This window comes from Taudactylus pleione, unplaced genomic scaffold, assembly GCF_031769625.1.
Source record: "Taudactylus pleione unplaced genomic scaffold, aTauple2 ptg000070l, whole genome shotgun sequence".
In the NCBI taxonomy this organism is placed as follows: Eukaryota; Metazoa; Chordata; class Amphibia; order Anura; family Myobatrachidae; genus Taudactylus; species Taudactylus pleione.
This window is the reverse complement of record NW_028284472.1, coordinates 8948503-8965174: the sequence shown is the minus strand read 5'-3', so window position 1 is coordinate 8965174 and position 16672 is coordinate 8948503. Positions and strand designations below refer to the sequence as shown.

Below are 16672 nucleotides of genomic sequence, written 5' to 3'. Positions count from 1 at the left end.
TCGCAAAGCTGCGTTCACACATTGCAGGCTGATGTTAGCTATCTGCGCATGCGTAAAAGTCGCAGTGCGCGTGCACGAACCAATCACTGTGATCAGGAAGCAATCACACGGGAAGCAAAGATGCCTTGCCAGATTGAGTGACAGGACGAGGCGTTTGTGGGTGGTAACAGAGGGTGATTGAAGGAAACAGGGTTGTGGTGCTGCGAACGCAGGTGTGTTTGAGCGTCTTAACGCTATTCCTAAGGTGTACATAATTAAGAGGCAGCGTCATAGTACACATCGCCTGGCTGTTTAACATACTGCAGCACTCGCAGTGCTTGTGGTAGGGTAGTGTCAACCACAAGTGCTGCGTATGCCTTTGAAGGTCCTCGATGTTAACGATTGTCTTATACACTTCCTGGAGATGCCGTATGTTGCTAAGGGAAAGTGGGCGTCTTTAATACTGCCCGCGATCGCACACTAAGACACAGTGGGTGTACTAATGTCTTGCAGTGCGATCGCGGAATTTGCATACTTTGAGTTGCACGGCTGCGGGCGAACGCAGCTTGGCCTGTTGGATCCTAATCGGGCCCACAGCTCAATCAGGTCAGGTATGTTTGCTCTCCCAAATTTAAGAAACTTATAGTTTGTAAATAAATTATATAAAAGTTTGGAAATTATAATGTTTATTGCTTCAAAACGGTATGCAATCGGGAAGCCGATTGCCTTAATACCGGCAGCCAGCTTCCCGACTGTCATATCCTGGCGAGGGTGAAATACTGGGCATCTAGATGTAGACGCCCGGCATTTTCCCGATGCCGGGAGACCGGCGCCCGGCATCCCGATCGTAGTGATGCCGGGCGCCACGAGCGGACAGCTGTGGGGGGGAGGGTTAGGTTTAGGCCACCCGGGGGGCACTTAGGGTTAGGCACCCCCCGGGAGGGTTAGGGTTAGGCTGGGGGAGGGAGGATTAGGGTTAGGCACCCCCGGGGGGGATTTAGGGTTAGGCACCCCCCTGGGGGACTTAGGTTTAGGCAGCGGGGAAGCGGGTGGTTAGGGTTAGGCACTTAGAGGGGGGATTAGGGTTAGGCTCTTGGGGAGGTTAGGGTTAGGCACCCCTAAGGAGGGTTAGGGTTAGGGGGGTTAGGTTAGACAATACTTACCTATCTACGATCAGGATTTCCAGCGCTGTCGGGCTTCCACTGCCGGGATCTCTGCTGATGTCGGGCTGCCGCTGCCGGGAATTGAACTGCCGGCCATGCGGCCGGCGGTATTTCATACCAATTCCCTTCAAAACAGACTTCCATTTGCATCAACTGTACAGTATAAATATGAAATGGTGCACAAATACAGATATTCTGGAAGAAAGGACCTTTTCTAAGACTTTTGTGTTTGTTTTGCACCTGGAACATCTCTGTTGAGGCACCAGCAATAGTCCACAAGCATATTCACATCCCAACGGCCCTGGTACCTCTCTCCTCTCTTTACTGTCTAGATAAAAGCGCTCTCCTTGCTCCTTGCTGAGATAGCTGCAGTTTCCAGGAAAGTAGTCTAAATGAGAGCTGAGGAAATCTTCTGGACATACGCGCACCAAGATATAACAAGGGTATATCACTAGACGCTACCACATAAGTAAGAGAAACATAAGTAAAAATAAGGTAATCACCTTGAAAAAGACTCTTATATGTGAGTTGAAACGTGTTGGTGAAAAGGATATCTGGATGACCTCTTGCTTTGTTGACAGAGGAAATACCTACCTGGTTGCATGCCGATACAGTCATGGAGATTTCTGGTCCCGGAAAGTGTGAGCTTCAGTCATGCGAGTATAGGTGTATTTTCAATGCACCCACTCCTTTCGGTACGCCCTGATTACCTTATTTTTATTAGGGATGTGCGCCGGACCATTTTTGCCGGATTTGGTTCTAATTCGTCGTCCGGCTTTGGATTTGGATTTGCCAAACTGCGGTGACTGGATTTGGATTTGGATTTTTTTACAAAAATTGACAAAAAAAGCTAAAATCACATAAATTGGGCTTTTTTTTCCCCCTAGAGTATTATTAACCTCAATAACCTTAATTTCCTGTAATTTACAGTCAATTTAGACCACCTTACAGTTTAAATTATAGTTTTCACCATTATTGGCCAAAGGTTGCAGTGAGCTGACTTGTTACCAAGCAACAAAGTAGCGGCACAGACACCACAGTATAAAGCACATCTATGACACATTGCTACACAGCAGTGGCAGAAATGAAAAGTAGTGCACCCACCCAGTGGGGTACGGCCAGCAGATCACAGTACTTGTTTACAAAGTGGGCTACGGCCCTAGGAGTCACAGTGCACAATCTTATTCACATTACACCGCACATAGTGCCCCTGATTCACATTACACCATAAAGTAGTGTCTCTTATTTATGTTACGACACACAGTTGTGCCCCTTTTACACAATGCCCACAGTAGTGCCCCTTTTACACAATGCCCACAGTAGTGACCCTTATACACAAAGCCCACAGTAGTAATGCCCCTTATACAATGCCCACAGTAGTAGTGCCACTTATACAATGCCCCCAGCAGTGGTGTCCCTTAAACAATGCCCCCAGTAGTGGTGCCCCCTATACAGTGCCCTTTGTAGTAGGGCCCCCTATGCAGTGCCCCCAGTAGTAGTATGCCCCCCAGTAGCAGTGCCCCCATTATCAGGTGCCCAGTAGTAGTGCCCTCATTAGCATGCCCCCAGTAGCAGTGCCCCCAGTAGTAAGCCCCCAGTAGTAGTATGCCCCCCAGTAGTATTGCCCCCATTAGCAGGCCCCCCAGTAGTATGCCCCCCAGTAGTAGTGCCCCCATTAGCATGCCCCCAGTAGTAGTATGCCCCCCAGTAGTATGCCCCCAGTAGCAGGCTCCCAGTAGTAGTGCCCCCAGTAGCATGCCCCCACTAGTAGTCTGCCTTCCAGTAGCAGTGCCCCCAGTAGCAGGCCCCCAGTAGTAGTGCCCCCAGTAGTAGTGCCCCCATTAGCAGGCCCCCAGTAGTAGTATGCCCCCCAGTAGCAGTGCCCCCATTAGCATGCCCCCTGTAGCAGTGCCCCCAGTAGTAGTATGCCCCCCAGTAGTAGTGTCACCATTAGCAGGCCCCCAGTAGTAGTATGTACCCAGTAGTAGTATTTCCCCCATTAGCATGTCCCCATTAGTGTGCCCCCCAGTAGTATGCCCCCCATAGAAGGCCCCCAGTAGTAGTGCCCCATTAGCATGCTCCCAGTAGTAGTATGCCTCCCAGTAGCAGTGCCCCCATTAGCATGCCCCCCAGTAGTATGCCCCCCAATAGTAGTGCCCCCATTAGTATGCCCCCAGTAGTAGTATGCCCCCAGTAGTATGCCCCCAGTAGCAGGCCCCCAGTAGTGCCCCCAGTAGTAGTATGCCCCCCAGTAGTAGTGCCCCCATTAGCAGACCCCCAGTAGTAGTGCCCCCATTAGCAGGTCCCCAGTAGTAGTATGCCCCCCAGTAGCAGTGCCCCCATTAGCATGCCCCCAGTAGTGCCCCCTTACAAACACACACATAAAAAAAAACTTACCTGAATTCCCGCTCCTGCCGCCGTCCGCTCTGCTCTATTATGCGCGGAGGGAGCCGGAAGACGGAGCTCATGAGTGAGCTCCAACTGACTCCCTCCATGTAGCAGCCAATGAGAGTCTGCCTGACTCTCATTGGCTGCTGTTACAAACACACAGCTGCCTCTGGCGGCTGTATGTTTGTGTCTGTGTAGGGCAGACCGCTATCACAGCGGTCTGCCCTACACTAGAGGAGCTCTGTCGTCGGATTCTTTCACAGGGATCTGAGTCAGGCGGGGAACACCCGAACAGGGTTCGGGTGGACTCGGACCCCTATGTTTGGAGCGGTTCGGATTCCATAGAATCCGAACCGCTCATCTCTAATTTTTATTGGTGGAGTTTATATTATATACACATATAAATGTATCATATGTATGAGAATTTTTAATATATTTTGTGCAAAATTAAAACTTTATAGTATTGCACTGTTAATTGGATCCCTTTTCTTCTCTCTTCTATGTCATTATATGGATGCGGAACATTGAGAGATTAAGAAGTGCCCAGTACGTTGATTGACTATGATTGGAACCTTGGAAAGATATCCTTGTTTCTGAAAATCGGTTTGAAGATAGAAAAGTTTATATACCTTGCCGGGTGCACTTTGTTTTATTGCATTCTTGTGTATTGGTATACGTGATACCTACTGTATCTAATATTTTGTTTCTCTTACTTATGTGGTAGCGCCTAGTGATATACCCTTGATGTTACATCTATGTAGGGGTTCTCTAGGGACTCCATTCTATCACTACATAGCAGCAACCGAGTAAAGTGCAGGTCCCTAATAAATTTCTTTATATACGTGCACCAAGAGCCTGGAAGATCCGCAGGAGTTCCTGCATAACATGTTTGTAGTCTGGGCTTCAATGGTTGCCTATAAAGTTTGTGATGATGGTCTTGAATGCGAGCCAGGCACTCCTCTCATATTGTCCTCCAATGTAGCAAAACCTGTTTGGGAGATTCTTGCACTTTATTTTCATATTGTAAAACTATTCACTAAGCGAGCTCAAGGCAGCCTACCTGGAGCAGCGAGCAGCGATATACCAGCACAACTTAATCCTCCACCCTCTCTCTCTCTCCCTGTACAGAGTTGCCAGTTATCAAATTGCCGCCAGTCGCAGCAACTTGCTAATCTCGAGGAACAAAGAGAGCGCTTTCATCAAGACATTCCAGTGATAGAGGAGATGTACCAGGCCCGCAGTCGAACAATTGTTATTGCGCATGCGTACAAGCTGCACTTCGCATGTTCAGCAATCGCACAGTGATTACGGGCGCACCCAGCCATCCATTACAGAGTGAGTGACAGACTGGCAGCATTTGGGGTTGGTGACGGGGGAGTGGTCAGAAAAATGCAGGCGTGCCTCTCATAAATTAGCCACTGTGAGTGCATACGTAGCTTGAATACCCACTGCGTGCGACGAGGCTTGCAGTTGCTGCAGCTGGACAGACCTACTGTAAACGCAGCGTGGCGGGCCGATGTACGTCGATGGTACCGATGTATACACAGAAAAATTAGGTAGGACGGATATGAGAAGGCAGCAGTGGGCTTCCATATGCCGGCTGAGCTTTGGCAAGCATTAGCATATATTTAGAGCTGCATGCCTTATGAAATTGCAGCTGCGATCGTAATTGAATATGCTGCTGAATCAGGCCCATAGAACAGAGTGGTCTTGGATCACTAGAGTTGCACCGGCCCTGGGAGGGGGGCATATTGTACCCTGTACCCCAGCCCATACAGTCCATATATCTTGAGAAATACAATATCTGTCAATTAAAAATTCATATAATTTGAATAACAATATCTAAAATGTTACATTAATAGAATATAATGCTGACTGTTATACATGATAGTCCTTATTATATCTACATCAAAGTCATCATAGTTCACAGTGCACCACTCATGAGGACTTATTCATTATCCAGCCCCAACTGGTCTTCGATAATTAAGTATACAAATCACCACAAGTTGCAGCAGTGCTGGTGTGGTGCAAAAACATAGAAGCATTGATTCAGCTGTACATCATTTATAAGATCAAGTAAAAGACCGATATATAGACAATTGCTATTGCAGCAATATAGGGGATGTAGCCGGCATCCCGGAATGCAGGATGCCAATGGTCTTAATACTGGCGCCAAAATCCAGACAGGTCGGGATCCCGGCACCAGTATCCCGATGTTGGCATCCCGAAGGTAAGTATCAGGGTGCAGGCAGAGGGTAGCATTAGCTAGTAGGTTTAGGGTTATACACTAGGGAGAGGGTTAGGCATCGGAGAGGGGGGGTTAGGGTGCGGGCAGGGGGAAGTTAGGTTTACGCACTAGGGGGGAAATTAGGTTTAGGCACCAGGGAGGGGTTGTTAGGTTTAGGGTGCAGGGAGAGGAGGAGGAGGTTAGGTTTATGCACTAGGGGGGAGGTTAGGTATAGGCACCAGGGAGGGGGGTGTTAAGATTACAGCTGTACGCCGAACCCCGTGTTTTGGTTTTGATTTTGGATCTGTATCTCCTCTGGTTTTGGATCTGGATTGGTTTTGCCAAAACCATACTTCTGTGTTTTGTATTTTGGTTTTGGGGATTTCTTCTTTAAAAAAAATCATAAAAACAGCTAAAATCACATAAAATGGGCCTGTTTTTGTTCCTACAGTATTATTAACCTCAATAACATTTATTTCCACTCATTTCCAGACAATTTTGACCACCTCACAGCTCACAATATTGATTTTTTTTCATCTAGTTAATGGCCAAAAGGTTGCATCCAGCTAGCTGGCTGTCACGATTCCTTGGGGGAATCAAAACTGGATGATAAATAGAGCTGAAAACTGTGCAAAGATGATTGCTGGGGTACCCCTTGAGGATTGAAGAATTGATAGTTGATAATTGATACAGTCACTGACTGAAGGAGGAATTGATAGGTGATAATTGGTGCAGCCACTGGCTGAAGTAAGAATTGATAGTTGATAGTTGGCGCAGCCACTGGCTGAAGTAAAAAGAGTTGATACTTGATAATTGGTGCAGCCACTGGCTAAATAATTGATAGTTGATAGTTGGCGCACTGGCACTGGCTGAAGTAAGAAGAGTTGATAAATGGTGCAGCCACTGTCGAAACTAAGAATTGATAGTTGGCGCAGCCACTGGCTGAAGTAAAAAGAGTTGATATTTGATAATTGGTGCAGCCACTGGCTAAAGTAGGAAGAGTTGATACTTGATAATTGGTGCAGCCACTGGCTAAAGTAGGAAGAGTTTATACTTGATAATTGGTGCAGCCACTGGCTGAACTAAGAATGATAGTTGATAGTTGGTGCACCACTGGCTGAAGAAAGACGAGTTGATACTTGATAATTGGTGCAGCCACTGGCTGAAGTAAGAAGAGTTGATACTTGATTATTGGTGCAGCCCCTGGCTGAAGAATTGATAGTTGGCGCACCCACTGGCTGAAGTAAGAAGAGTTAATATTTGATCATTGGTGCAGCCACTGGCTGAACTAAGAATGATAGTTGATAGTTGGTGCACCACTGGCTGAAGTAAGAAGAGTTGACACTTGATAGATGGTGCAACCACTGGCTGAAGAATTGATAGTTGAAAGTTGGTGCAGTCACTGGCTGAAGTAAGAAGAATTGGTACTTGATAATTGGTGCAGCCACTGGCCGAAGTATAGATAGTTGATAGTTGGCGCAGCCACAGACTGAAGTAAAAAGAGTTGATACTTTATAATTGGTGCAGCCACTGGCAGAAGAATTGATAGTGTTAAGCCTGAGGTATGATTTGTAGGATATTGTCCTGCAACCGCCTTGAGGGCTGGTATCACCTTGGCTAGATGCGGCCGTGTAACAGCTTGAACAGCTGATTTGGAGAGTGGCTGTGGCTGGGGGCCAGTAAATGAGATGTGGCCTTTATGCCGGTAGCAGCCATGAGGGCTGGAAATGACTTGGCTGGCTGTAGCCTGTGAGCCAATAGATGAGATGCGGCCCTTGGGCTGGTAGCAGCCTGTGGGCGGGCAGCCTCTGGGCTGTGTAGCAGCTTTGAGAGCTGGAGTAACTTGGCAGGTTGTGGCAGATGAAGATCTGTGCAATAATAAAGTCACTGGCGTTGGTACGCCGGATGGTGTACTGAATGAGCTGGAGCTTGGCCTGTGTCGCCGGGTTGACACAAGCAGCTGACACAGTTGTGCGGCCTGTGCTGCTGGGTTGACAAAAGCAGCTGATGCTGTAGTGTGGCCTGTATCACCAGGTTGACACAAGCAGCTGATGCTGTGCTGCATACTCTGGACACAGAGTACTGTCCGTGCTGCCTGGATGACACGAGCTGCAGAGGACAGGTATGCGAACTGTGCCGCCAAGATGACACAAATGGCAGGTAGATGATAAGCGAACTGTGCCACCTGGATGACACAAATGGCAGAATAACACAATACAAACGACAGCAGAACTGGAGGTCGGCTGGGTGACAGGAGACTAAGGGCCTGATTCAGACCCGCTACCAAGCAAGATTGCACTCGCAAGCTGGTCGATGGCTGGGCAGTGCACACGCGCCTCGTGTGCACTGCGCGTGCACGAGCCCCGGTGCAAGCGAGAACTTCACTCGCTCGGGGCTCGCAGCAAAACGGGGCGGCTGTCGATGTTGATTTATGATTTATATCCATCGGAAAGAAAGACACAAGGTATGACGTAAATCTAGGATCAAGTATGGTTGCCAAAATATAGGTATCTGATTTCAAGAGATTGACGACCCTTGGATACTATTGAAGGAAATGAAGGGCTTGATCTACAAGTCCGACATACTTAGCGGAATCACTCCATATAAGCTCCTCCTTCAGTTTCTTCAGCTGCTTTTGCAAAAGTCTGATTAGGGGAATGACCTGACTCAAGCTGGCAGTGTCTGAACTAATTTTACATTTGGCAAGTTCAAAGGGTTTGAGAACCTTGTACAACATGAAAATTATTCTCCACTGCATTTGACTAAGGTGCATTCCCGCTCCATGCTCTACGTCATAGACCGTAGTGTAGCCTTGGATGGCGTTTTTCTGCTTCTCCATCCGCTGAAGCATATAGAAGGTAGAATTCAACCTAGTTACTACCTCTTGCTTCAGTTGATGGCAGGGCAAATTCAACGGTATTTGCTGGTGCTGCAATCTTCGACACACAGTTGCTGAATGTCAAAAATGTCCCGAGATCTTTCGGGCCACCACGAGCATCTCCTGCATGCCCCTGTCATTTTTAAAAAAAATGTTGCACCACCAAATTAATTGTGTGAGCAAAACATGGGAATTAATTGTGTGAGCAAAACAGGGGATGTGTTCGAGTTCACCCACATGTAATGCTCACACAATAGTGCTGGCATTGTCAGAAATCACACATCCCAAGGAGAGTCCAAGTGAGGTAAGCTATTTTGCAATTATTTCTGCAATGAGTTTTTCTAAGAGGTTCTCAGTGGTATGCCTCTTAGTGAAGCTGGTGATACACAGAGTAGCCTGCCTCGGAATGAGCTGGCATTTGTTAGATGCAGCTGCTGCTGTTTCCACTGTTGGTGGCAATATTCCTACCCAGTGGGCTGTCACATCATCATATAATCTTTAGTTTGCCCTGTCCCACTTGTCCACATATCTGTGGTTAAGTGGACAGTGGGCACAATGGCTTTTCAGATGACATTAATAAGGTTTTTTTTTATGTCCTTGTACAGATTGGGAATTGATATTCTAGAGAAGTGGAATCTAGAAGGAACATGGTAGCAGGGACACAGGACCTCCATTAACTGTCTAAAACTCACTGCATTAATGGCGTATACTGGACGCACATCTAATACCAGCATAGCTGTTATGGTATCAGTAATCCTCTGTGCAACTGGGTGTCTGCTCTCATACTTGCTCCCACATGCAAAGGATTGTTTGACAGTCAATTGTTTGGTTTAACTAAAAGTAGTCTTCTTCCTGGTCCCCTTCTGGGATGAAGATCCACTCACAGCAACAGCAGCAGGCGTAGCACTCAAGGATCCTTCTGGGGAACAACAGATAGGAGAGGAAATTGGATGCAGGACTACTTCCAATCACGAATGAGGATGTTGACGATGATGCAGGTGTTGGTGGTGGAAATTGCAGGTACTTGGATCTAGATAGAAAGAAGCAGCTAGGTGACACTGGACTGATTGTTGTTTTGTCCCCAAAACTTCTGAATTTGAAATACCCTTTGCAATTAGATGAATGCGCTGCAAGTGACTTAACAGGGAGGAGGTTCCTATATGGTTAAGGTCCTTACCTCTACTCACTGTTACTTGGCAACAGTTACAAATGGCTTGGCAAAGGCTGTCCAGATTTGGGTGGAAATAATTCCACACATGTGGATTTTTTGGTCCTTTGCCCAGGCATGGCAACAATGGGATTTTTCCCCCCATGGGCAACAACTGTTGCCTGATTTACAGGTTTTACACAAACATCCTCGCCATCAACACCCTCATCATCTTCAACATCCTCATCATCCTTCTTGTTATCGCCAACTATATAAATATCCTCCTCATCCTCCTGGTGCAATTCAATAGAATCATCATCGATTTCTTAGTCAGCATGTTGACTTCTGTTGCTCATCCCCACATTTGCAGAGGGCACACAAATGGTGGAAGGAGGATCCTCTTCAAGTACAGTATTAGAAAGGTCAGGCTCACACATGGCAACCGCGGACACACTTGGACTCTCCTAGGGGATCTGTGACTTTTCGGAGCACACAGTTGGTTCCAGTGTCTTACTCGTTTTAACAATTTTTTTTTGGTCCTCTCCTACAAGCAGAAGGGCTTCAATCATCATAACTAGAACCACCAGTCATATATCCTTTTCTTGCCACTTCGTGTAGTGAATGGTATATTGCCAAATTTTTGTTTCTCTAAAGCTAACTTTTAGATTTAGATGTTTTTTTCTTTAACAGGGTAAAAATTGATTTTACATGGCCTGACTTAAGCCCTGGTGCATTGGCCTTCATAGATGACGTTGACGGCCTTGCATCGTCATCATGACTGCTACTGGCAGCTACAAGACTGGTATGTAGATCCTGCTCTCCTGTCATGTGACTGTCTCCATACTCACTGCGGTCTTGCAGCAGTGTCACCAAGCAATTATAGCGCAGCTAAGTTGCAGCTAACACACACAATCACACAAAAAATATATATTTTTAAAATTTGGGAAGAGCACACCTGACCAAGACAGCAGCCCATAGATAAATGACACAAGCAGCACCCCTGCGGGTATGCAGTCGAGAAGCCGGCGGACCTATTCCCAACAGCCGGCTTCCCGACTGTCATATCGCAACAAGGATCTAAAGACAGGCATCAATATGCCGACGCCTGTCATTAGACATACGCCGGGAGCCCGATGCCCGGCATCCTGATGGAAGGGACGCCGGGCGCCAAGCGCGGATAGCCGCAGGAGGGGAGGGGTAGGTTTAGGGTTCCCGGGGGGTACTTAGGGTTAGGCAACCCCCCTGGAGGTTAGGTTTAGGCTAGGGGAAGGGGGGGTTAGCATTAGGCACCCCCAGGGGGAATTTAGGATTAGGCACCTCCCCGGGGGACTTAGGTTTAGGCAGCGGGGGAAGGGGGGATTAGGGTTAGGCACTGGGGGGGAAGGTTAGGGTTAGGCACCCCTAAGGGAGAGTTAGGGTTAGGGGGTAGAAATAGGTTAGTAAATACTTACCTTTGACGATCAGGATTTTCTCCTCTGCCGGGATGCCGCTGTCGGGATTCCAACCGCCGGGCATGGGTCCGGCAGTAAATCATACTCATTCCCCCCTGCACAGCTATGTTGCTGATAAGTGTGGCTAACACGCACACATACACACACACAAAAAAACACTTATTAATTTGTTGGGTTTTTTTACACTGGGGGTGGAGAGCACCCCTGAACGAGGCAGCAGCCCCTTGATAAATGACACAGGCAGCACCCCTGTGCTATATTATCAGCATATACATTTATCCCTGTTTTATGCATAATATTTTATTTAACTTTACAGCTGCCACCTGCCACTCAGCTCTCTATGAGTCCTTTTTTTTTTAAATCAGATGGTACCATTTCTATTGCATATAAGATGATAATATTTATTACCAGTGCCAGAGCTAGGCCAGCTCCAACCGCCCTCCACCCCCAGGACATGACATCATGACATCACAGAAGAGGGGGCTAGTAGCTGTTAGATGGAGGCCACGCGAGTCCTAAGGATAGTCTTCATTCTAGCACTCTGGACCCGTCACCACCGCTGCAGTTGCTCTTTCCTGCCTGGGGTGTCACTTTCTGCTCTGGTGCTTCTATCACACTCTGGTCTGTATGTCAGAAGTTTGTGGCATCAGCTGATTGTTCTAGATGCACCAGAGCAGAGAGCAACAACCCAGGCAGAAAAGAGAAACTGCACGAGTTGTGTCAGGTGCAGGGTGCATGAATGAACACTGCTAAGGATGCATTGCATGTCTGTTTTCTCTAATAGTTTGCAATGTGCTATTCTGAACCATATTAATAACCCTACATAGGTTATTTTCATCAGCAAAAGTGACCAATCAGAATCAGTAATGAGATTGAAAAGGACAATACTGAGGTATATTATGTATAAGTTTAGTCTATGTTCTATTTTAACTAGAGTTTATGTTGTATAGATATAGTATTCTCACCCAATGTACAGGAATGCTATGATACAAAAAAAACAACATATGTGTGTCACATAAATTCTACAACCGATCGGCTTTCTTCAAAATGTAACTACCTAATGAATCAATGCTAACCACTGTGCTGTCATGCTGCATTATGCTTTACTACGGGCACAGAACTCTACAGTGGCTTGCATTTGACAACAGGATGTAGATGGCGTAGCTCACTGTAACGGCTGCAAGATCCTGACGGTGAAAAATGCAGATAACTTCAAAGGTTGGGGGGGGGTTTGGGTTAGGCTGCGGGTTAGACAGTAGGGTGCCAAAGGGGAGGGTTAGAATTAGGCTGCGGAAGGGGAGGTTTAGGGTTAGCCTGAGGGGGATGGGTTAGGGTGCCGAAGGGGAGGGTTAGGACTAGGCTGCTTTTTAGGGTTATGAAGGATAGAGGTTTTGGTTATCATATACAATGGCGCTGCTCAGTGCCAACCCATTCTATAGCGAAAAAGAAATCTCTGAGAGGATCATTAATCTGAATGATGAATACAGTGCATTCTTTGATAACAGTTAACGATAATGGTAAAAAAATCTAATGGTAAAAAAATATGCAAGAGATAAATAGTGATGTAATTCACATGAATAGACAATTATCATATGATAGAAAATTGGTGATAACAGTGCAAGAGATTATTGTATTTAACCATGCAATCAAAAAATGGCTAAAAATACAGATACAATTATGATGCAAGGTGGTATGTAAATTGACACTTTTCACATACATTTAAAAACCAGACTATAACAAAACAAGTCACTTCAGACAATGGGCCTGATTCAGACCTGCTCGCTAGGATACGGCCGCTCGCACTGACTAGTAGTCGCCCGTCTGCGCATGCGTTTAATTCGCAGTGCGCGTGCGCAAGCCATTCTTTGCGAGGGGAAATCGTCCGCTCGTAGTACACAGAGTGGCCATTACTTTGAGTGACACATAGCGCCGTTTGTGGGTGGTAACAGGGGAAGGAGCTTGTGAACGGGGGAGTGGTGCTGTGGACGCAGGCGTGTCTGGCCATCAAAACTGAGTTTTGTGGGTGTGCATAATTAGCAAAGATGCGTCAGAGTACACGTCACTTGGTTGGTTTTTACACTGAACTGCTCTCAGTGCTTGCGGGTGGGTAGAGCCTACCACAAGTGCTGCGATCGCTTCCGATGGTCCTCGATGTACCAATGTTACACACACTTCCTGGAGATGACGTGCGCTAGTGGGCGTCTCTAAACACGCTAATGGGCATATATATATACACAAAGTGATCGCTCGTCAAGACATAGTGGGCGTGCTTATTCCTTTCCGAGCGAGCGCATGTCTTGACGTCACTTAGCTGAATTTACATACGCAGGGAACGAGCGGCCGCATCTAGCGATCAGGTCTGAATCAGGCCCAATGTCTTTAGATATAAACAAGATCCTACCCAATGGGTCATGTGGAGCCAGTGGGTATTATGCTGCAGAGTTCCTTGGTTGCCCTGCAGTGGCTCCAGGTCATAGATGCCTACCCTCTCGGTTTTCGCGGGAGGCTCCCGATTTTTCGGGTAACCCCCCGCACCCCCGGAAGGGTAGGCATTTCTCCCGCATTCTGCCCACTTCCTAGTGAAGTGGGCAGAATAAGGAGAATACCCGCGGCGATCGTGGGTCACCGTGAAAGGGGCGGGGCTTAAGATGTGATTCTGCATGAATCACAGCATTTGGCCCCGCCCCCTATGTAAATTTTACCCAATCACGGCAGTTTTGCCGCGGGGGGGGCTTAATGACGCGATTCATTAGGCCCCGCCCCCATCGGCCCCATGCTGCTTCTCTTACCCGGGCTTCTCCCGGGAAGAGATTCTAAAAGGTAGGTAAGTATGCTCCAGGTACTTTTACACAAAGGAAGGGAAGGAATCGGGCATAGATGATACAAGGTTTAAATGGAAGTCTGCAGTGACTTGCTTTGTATACTCTGGTTTTTAAATGTACAGTATGTGATAAGTGATTTTTTTTCTGTCAGTTTACATACCACCTTGCCTGATTGACCAATCATAATTGTATCTGTATCTTTAGCCATTTTTTGATTGCATGGTTACATACATTCATCTATTGCACTGTTATCACCAATTTTATATCATATGATAATTGTCTTCTCATGTGAATTACATCACTATTTACCTCTTGCATATTTTTTTACCATTATATTTTTTTACCATTATTTTTAACTGTTATCAATATATGCACTGTATTCATCATTCACATTAATGATCCTCTCAGAGATTTATTTATAGCTATAGCATGGGTTGGCAAGGAGCAGCGCCATTGTATATGATAACCAAAACATCTATCCTTCATTACATTTGTTTGGTTTCACTAGGGAAACCACTATCACAGACGACTTGCTTACACTCAGGAGCGCCGAGTTGCACCTACACACCCCCTTCCTGCTTTTAGGGTTAGGCTGTGTGGGAAAGGGTTAGGGTTCCCATGGTGAGGGTTAGGATTAGGCTGTGCGGGAGGGGCAGTTAGGGTCAGGGATGGGGTTAAGGTTACCCTTAAAATACTTAATCGCTGGCATTTTCACCATTGGGATTCTTTATATAGATTCTACTATATATATTTCTTACTTTGGATTTCTGGGTATTTCATCATATACAGGAGGCCCCATCTCAGAGTGGTCGAGGTCGTCTCCATACCAGCGCCAAACAGACTGTTGACCAGTACAGTCAGATTTTCGTTGTGGAAATACAAAGCAGATTCTGGCGTCCCCTGTGCAATATGAATATAATGTCATTATACTGATTTGTTTACTAGCATAATAAATTTGCATACGGTATAACACAGATACAGATAGATTTATGGCAACAAGTGGCAGCTACCATGTTATTTAGTAATGAAATAGGACCAGTGGTGATTTATTTTTTAATAAAATATTGTAGGCAGCCACATATGTACCATCACATAGTAGCTATGGAAGATAGTTATCAGTTACTTCATTATAGTACAGTAAGTTTGCAGTACATGGTGAATTGTGGAAGATGAACCATGTAACTGCTTTGGGGCACATTTAAGGGATGTAGTTTCAATCCCGACGGCCGGGATGCTGTCCCTCAGAATGCCAGCACTGGAATATCGACACCAGTTAGAATCCCGGTGCCAACATTCTGACCGAAGGCATCCCGACGGTAAGTAATGGGGTTAGAGAGAGGGTTAGGGATAGGCACTAGGGGGAGGGTTAGGCATGTGGATAGGTTTAGGCTGAGGGGGGGATGGTTAGGTTTAGGCTATGGGGAGAGAGAGTTAGATTTAGTGGTAGGGTTAGGATACTCACCGACACGTGTCGGTATCCTAACCCTGTGGGGTTGCCGGGGTCGGCATTCTGACCGCCGGGATCCCGAGCACTGGCATCCCAAGCACGGGCATTCCGAACCCATCCTACAGTTACAGCTGGATGTGAATATCTCTTAGGTGGAGCAATACCTTCCTTAATGCCACATGCATAGCTGTTGCCCTATAATAACTTAATAACTACACAAAAATGGACACTCACCTCCCTGCTCCCAAATACATGACCACTGATGTGGCCGAGAGACAGGGCTGCTGTGTATGCCGTCACCTAGAGGCAGCTAATCTTAGAAGCATTGTACATAGAATTACTGCACCATGTGTCTGAGGTAGCAATTACATCTCTATATTCAACAATTTGTGTAGTATTATGGGTTTGTGAAACAGACATTATTTAAAACATGAGGCGTATATTGTTATATTGGGAATAGATTTTCTATAGGCAACAGTTAGGAAACATACTGTACATTAGGGGACATGAATGGAGGCACTAACATTCACATACATTTAATGCTAAATAATAAGATGTAAGTTATACTGTACCTCTAGCTGCTTAGCCAGGAAGACATCAATCAGATTCCTCTGGTCATTTACATCCAGCTCTTTCTTCTGTTTTGTAAATGTCTCTCTTACAAAGTTATCAATCTTTTTAGTGTTTTCAAACAGTATTTTGTGAACGCCCGGCAGCCATTCCATCACAGTCGGAAAACTATTGTACAGCTTTAAATGATGAATGAAGTTTTAAATAAATCTGGAACTTAAATTGAAGCTTTAAATTATTTTCATATGCTGTATATAGTCTATCATTGTGATCTATGGGCCTTATTCAGAGATGGGAATAGAGAGAGAGATCTCTCTCAGCTGATCATCTTGGTGACACCATGCTGCACTGCAGGTGGGGCAGATTTAAAATGTGCAGAGAGATTTAGATTTGGGAGGGAGATGTCCAAAGTGACATATAAATTGTAGAGTAATAATAAAGCTGTGCAGTATTTGTGGGCTACATGCAAAATCAGCCAGTATTTACCCCACATGCAAACAAATGTATGTATTTACACCCCTTGCATTGCAATATGGTTTGTTCAGGTTCACAGTGGAGAGAGATATCTCACTCTGGCCCTGATTCAGACCCGGACGCAAG

The 16672-nt window shown here is 46.2% G+C and overlaps 1 protein-coding gene across 1 annotated transcript in view; it reads right to left on the bottom strand.

The window, feature by feature from the left end:
• LOC148533749 (cytochrome P450 2C5-like) overlaps positions 1-16672 on the bottom strand; it is an 84862-nt gene that overhangs the window by 11167 nt on the left and 57023 nt on the right. The window contains exons 6-7 of the mRNA XM_088467239.1: positions 16075-16251; positions 14814-14955 (exon numbers count right to left, since the gene is read on the bottom strand). Coding sequence (XP_088323365.1) covers positions 14814-14955; positions 16075-16251 — 319 coding nt within the window. The remainder of the gene's footprint in view (positions 1-14813; positions 14956-16074; positions 16252-16672) is intronic.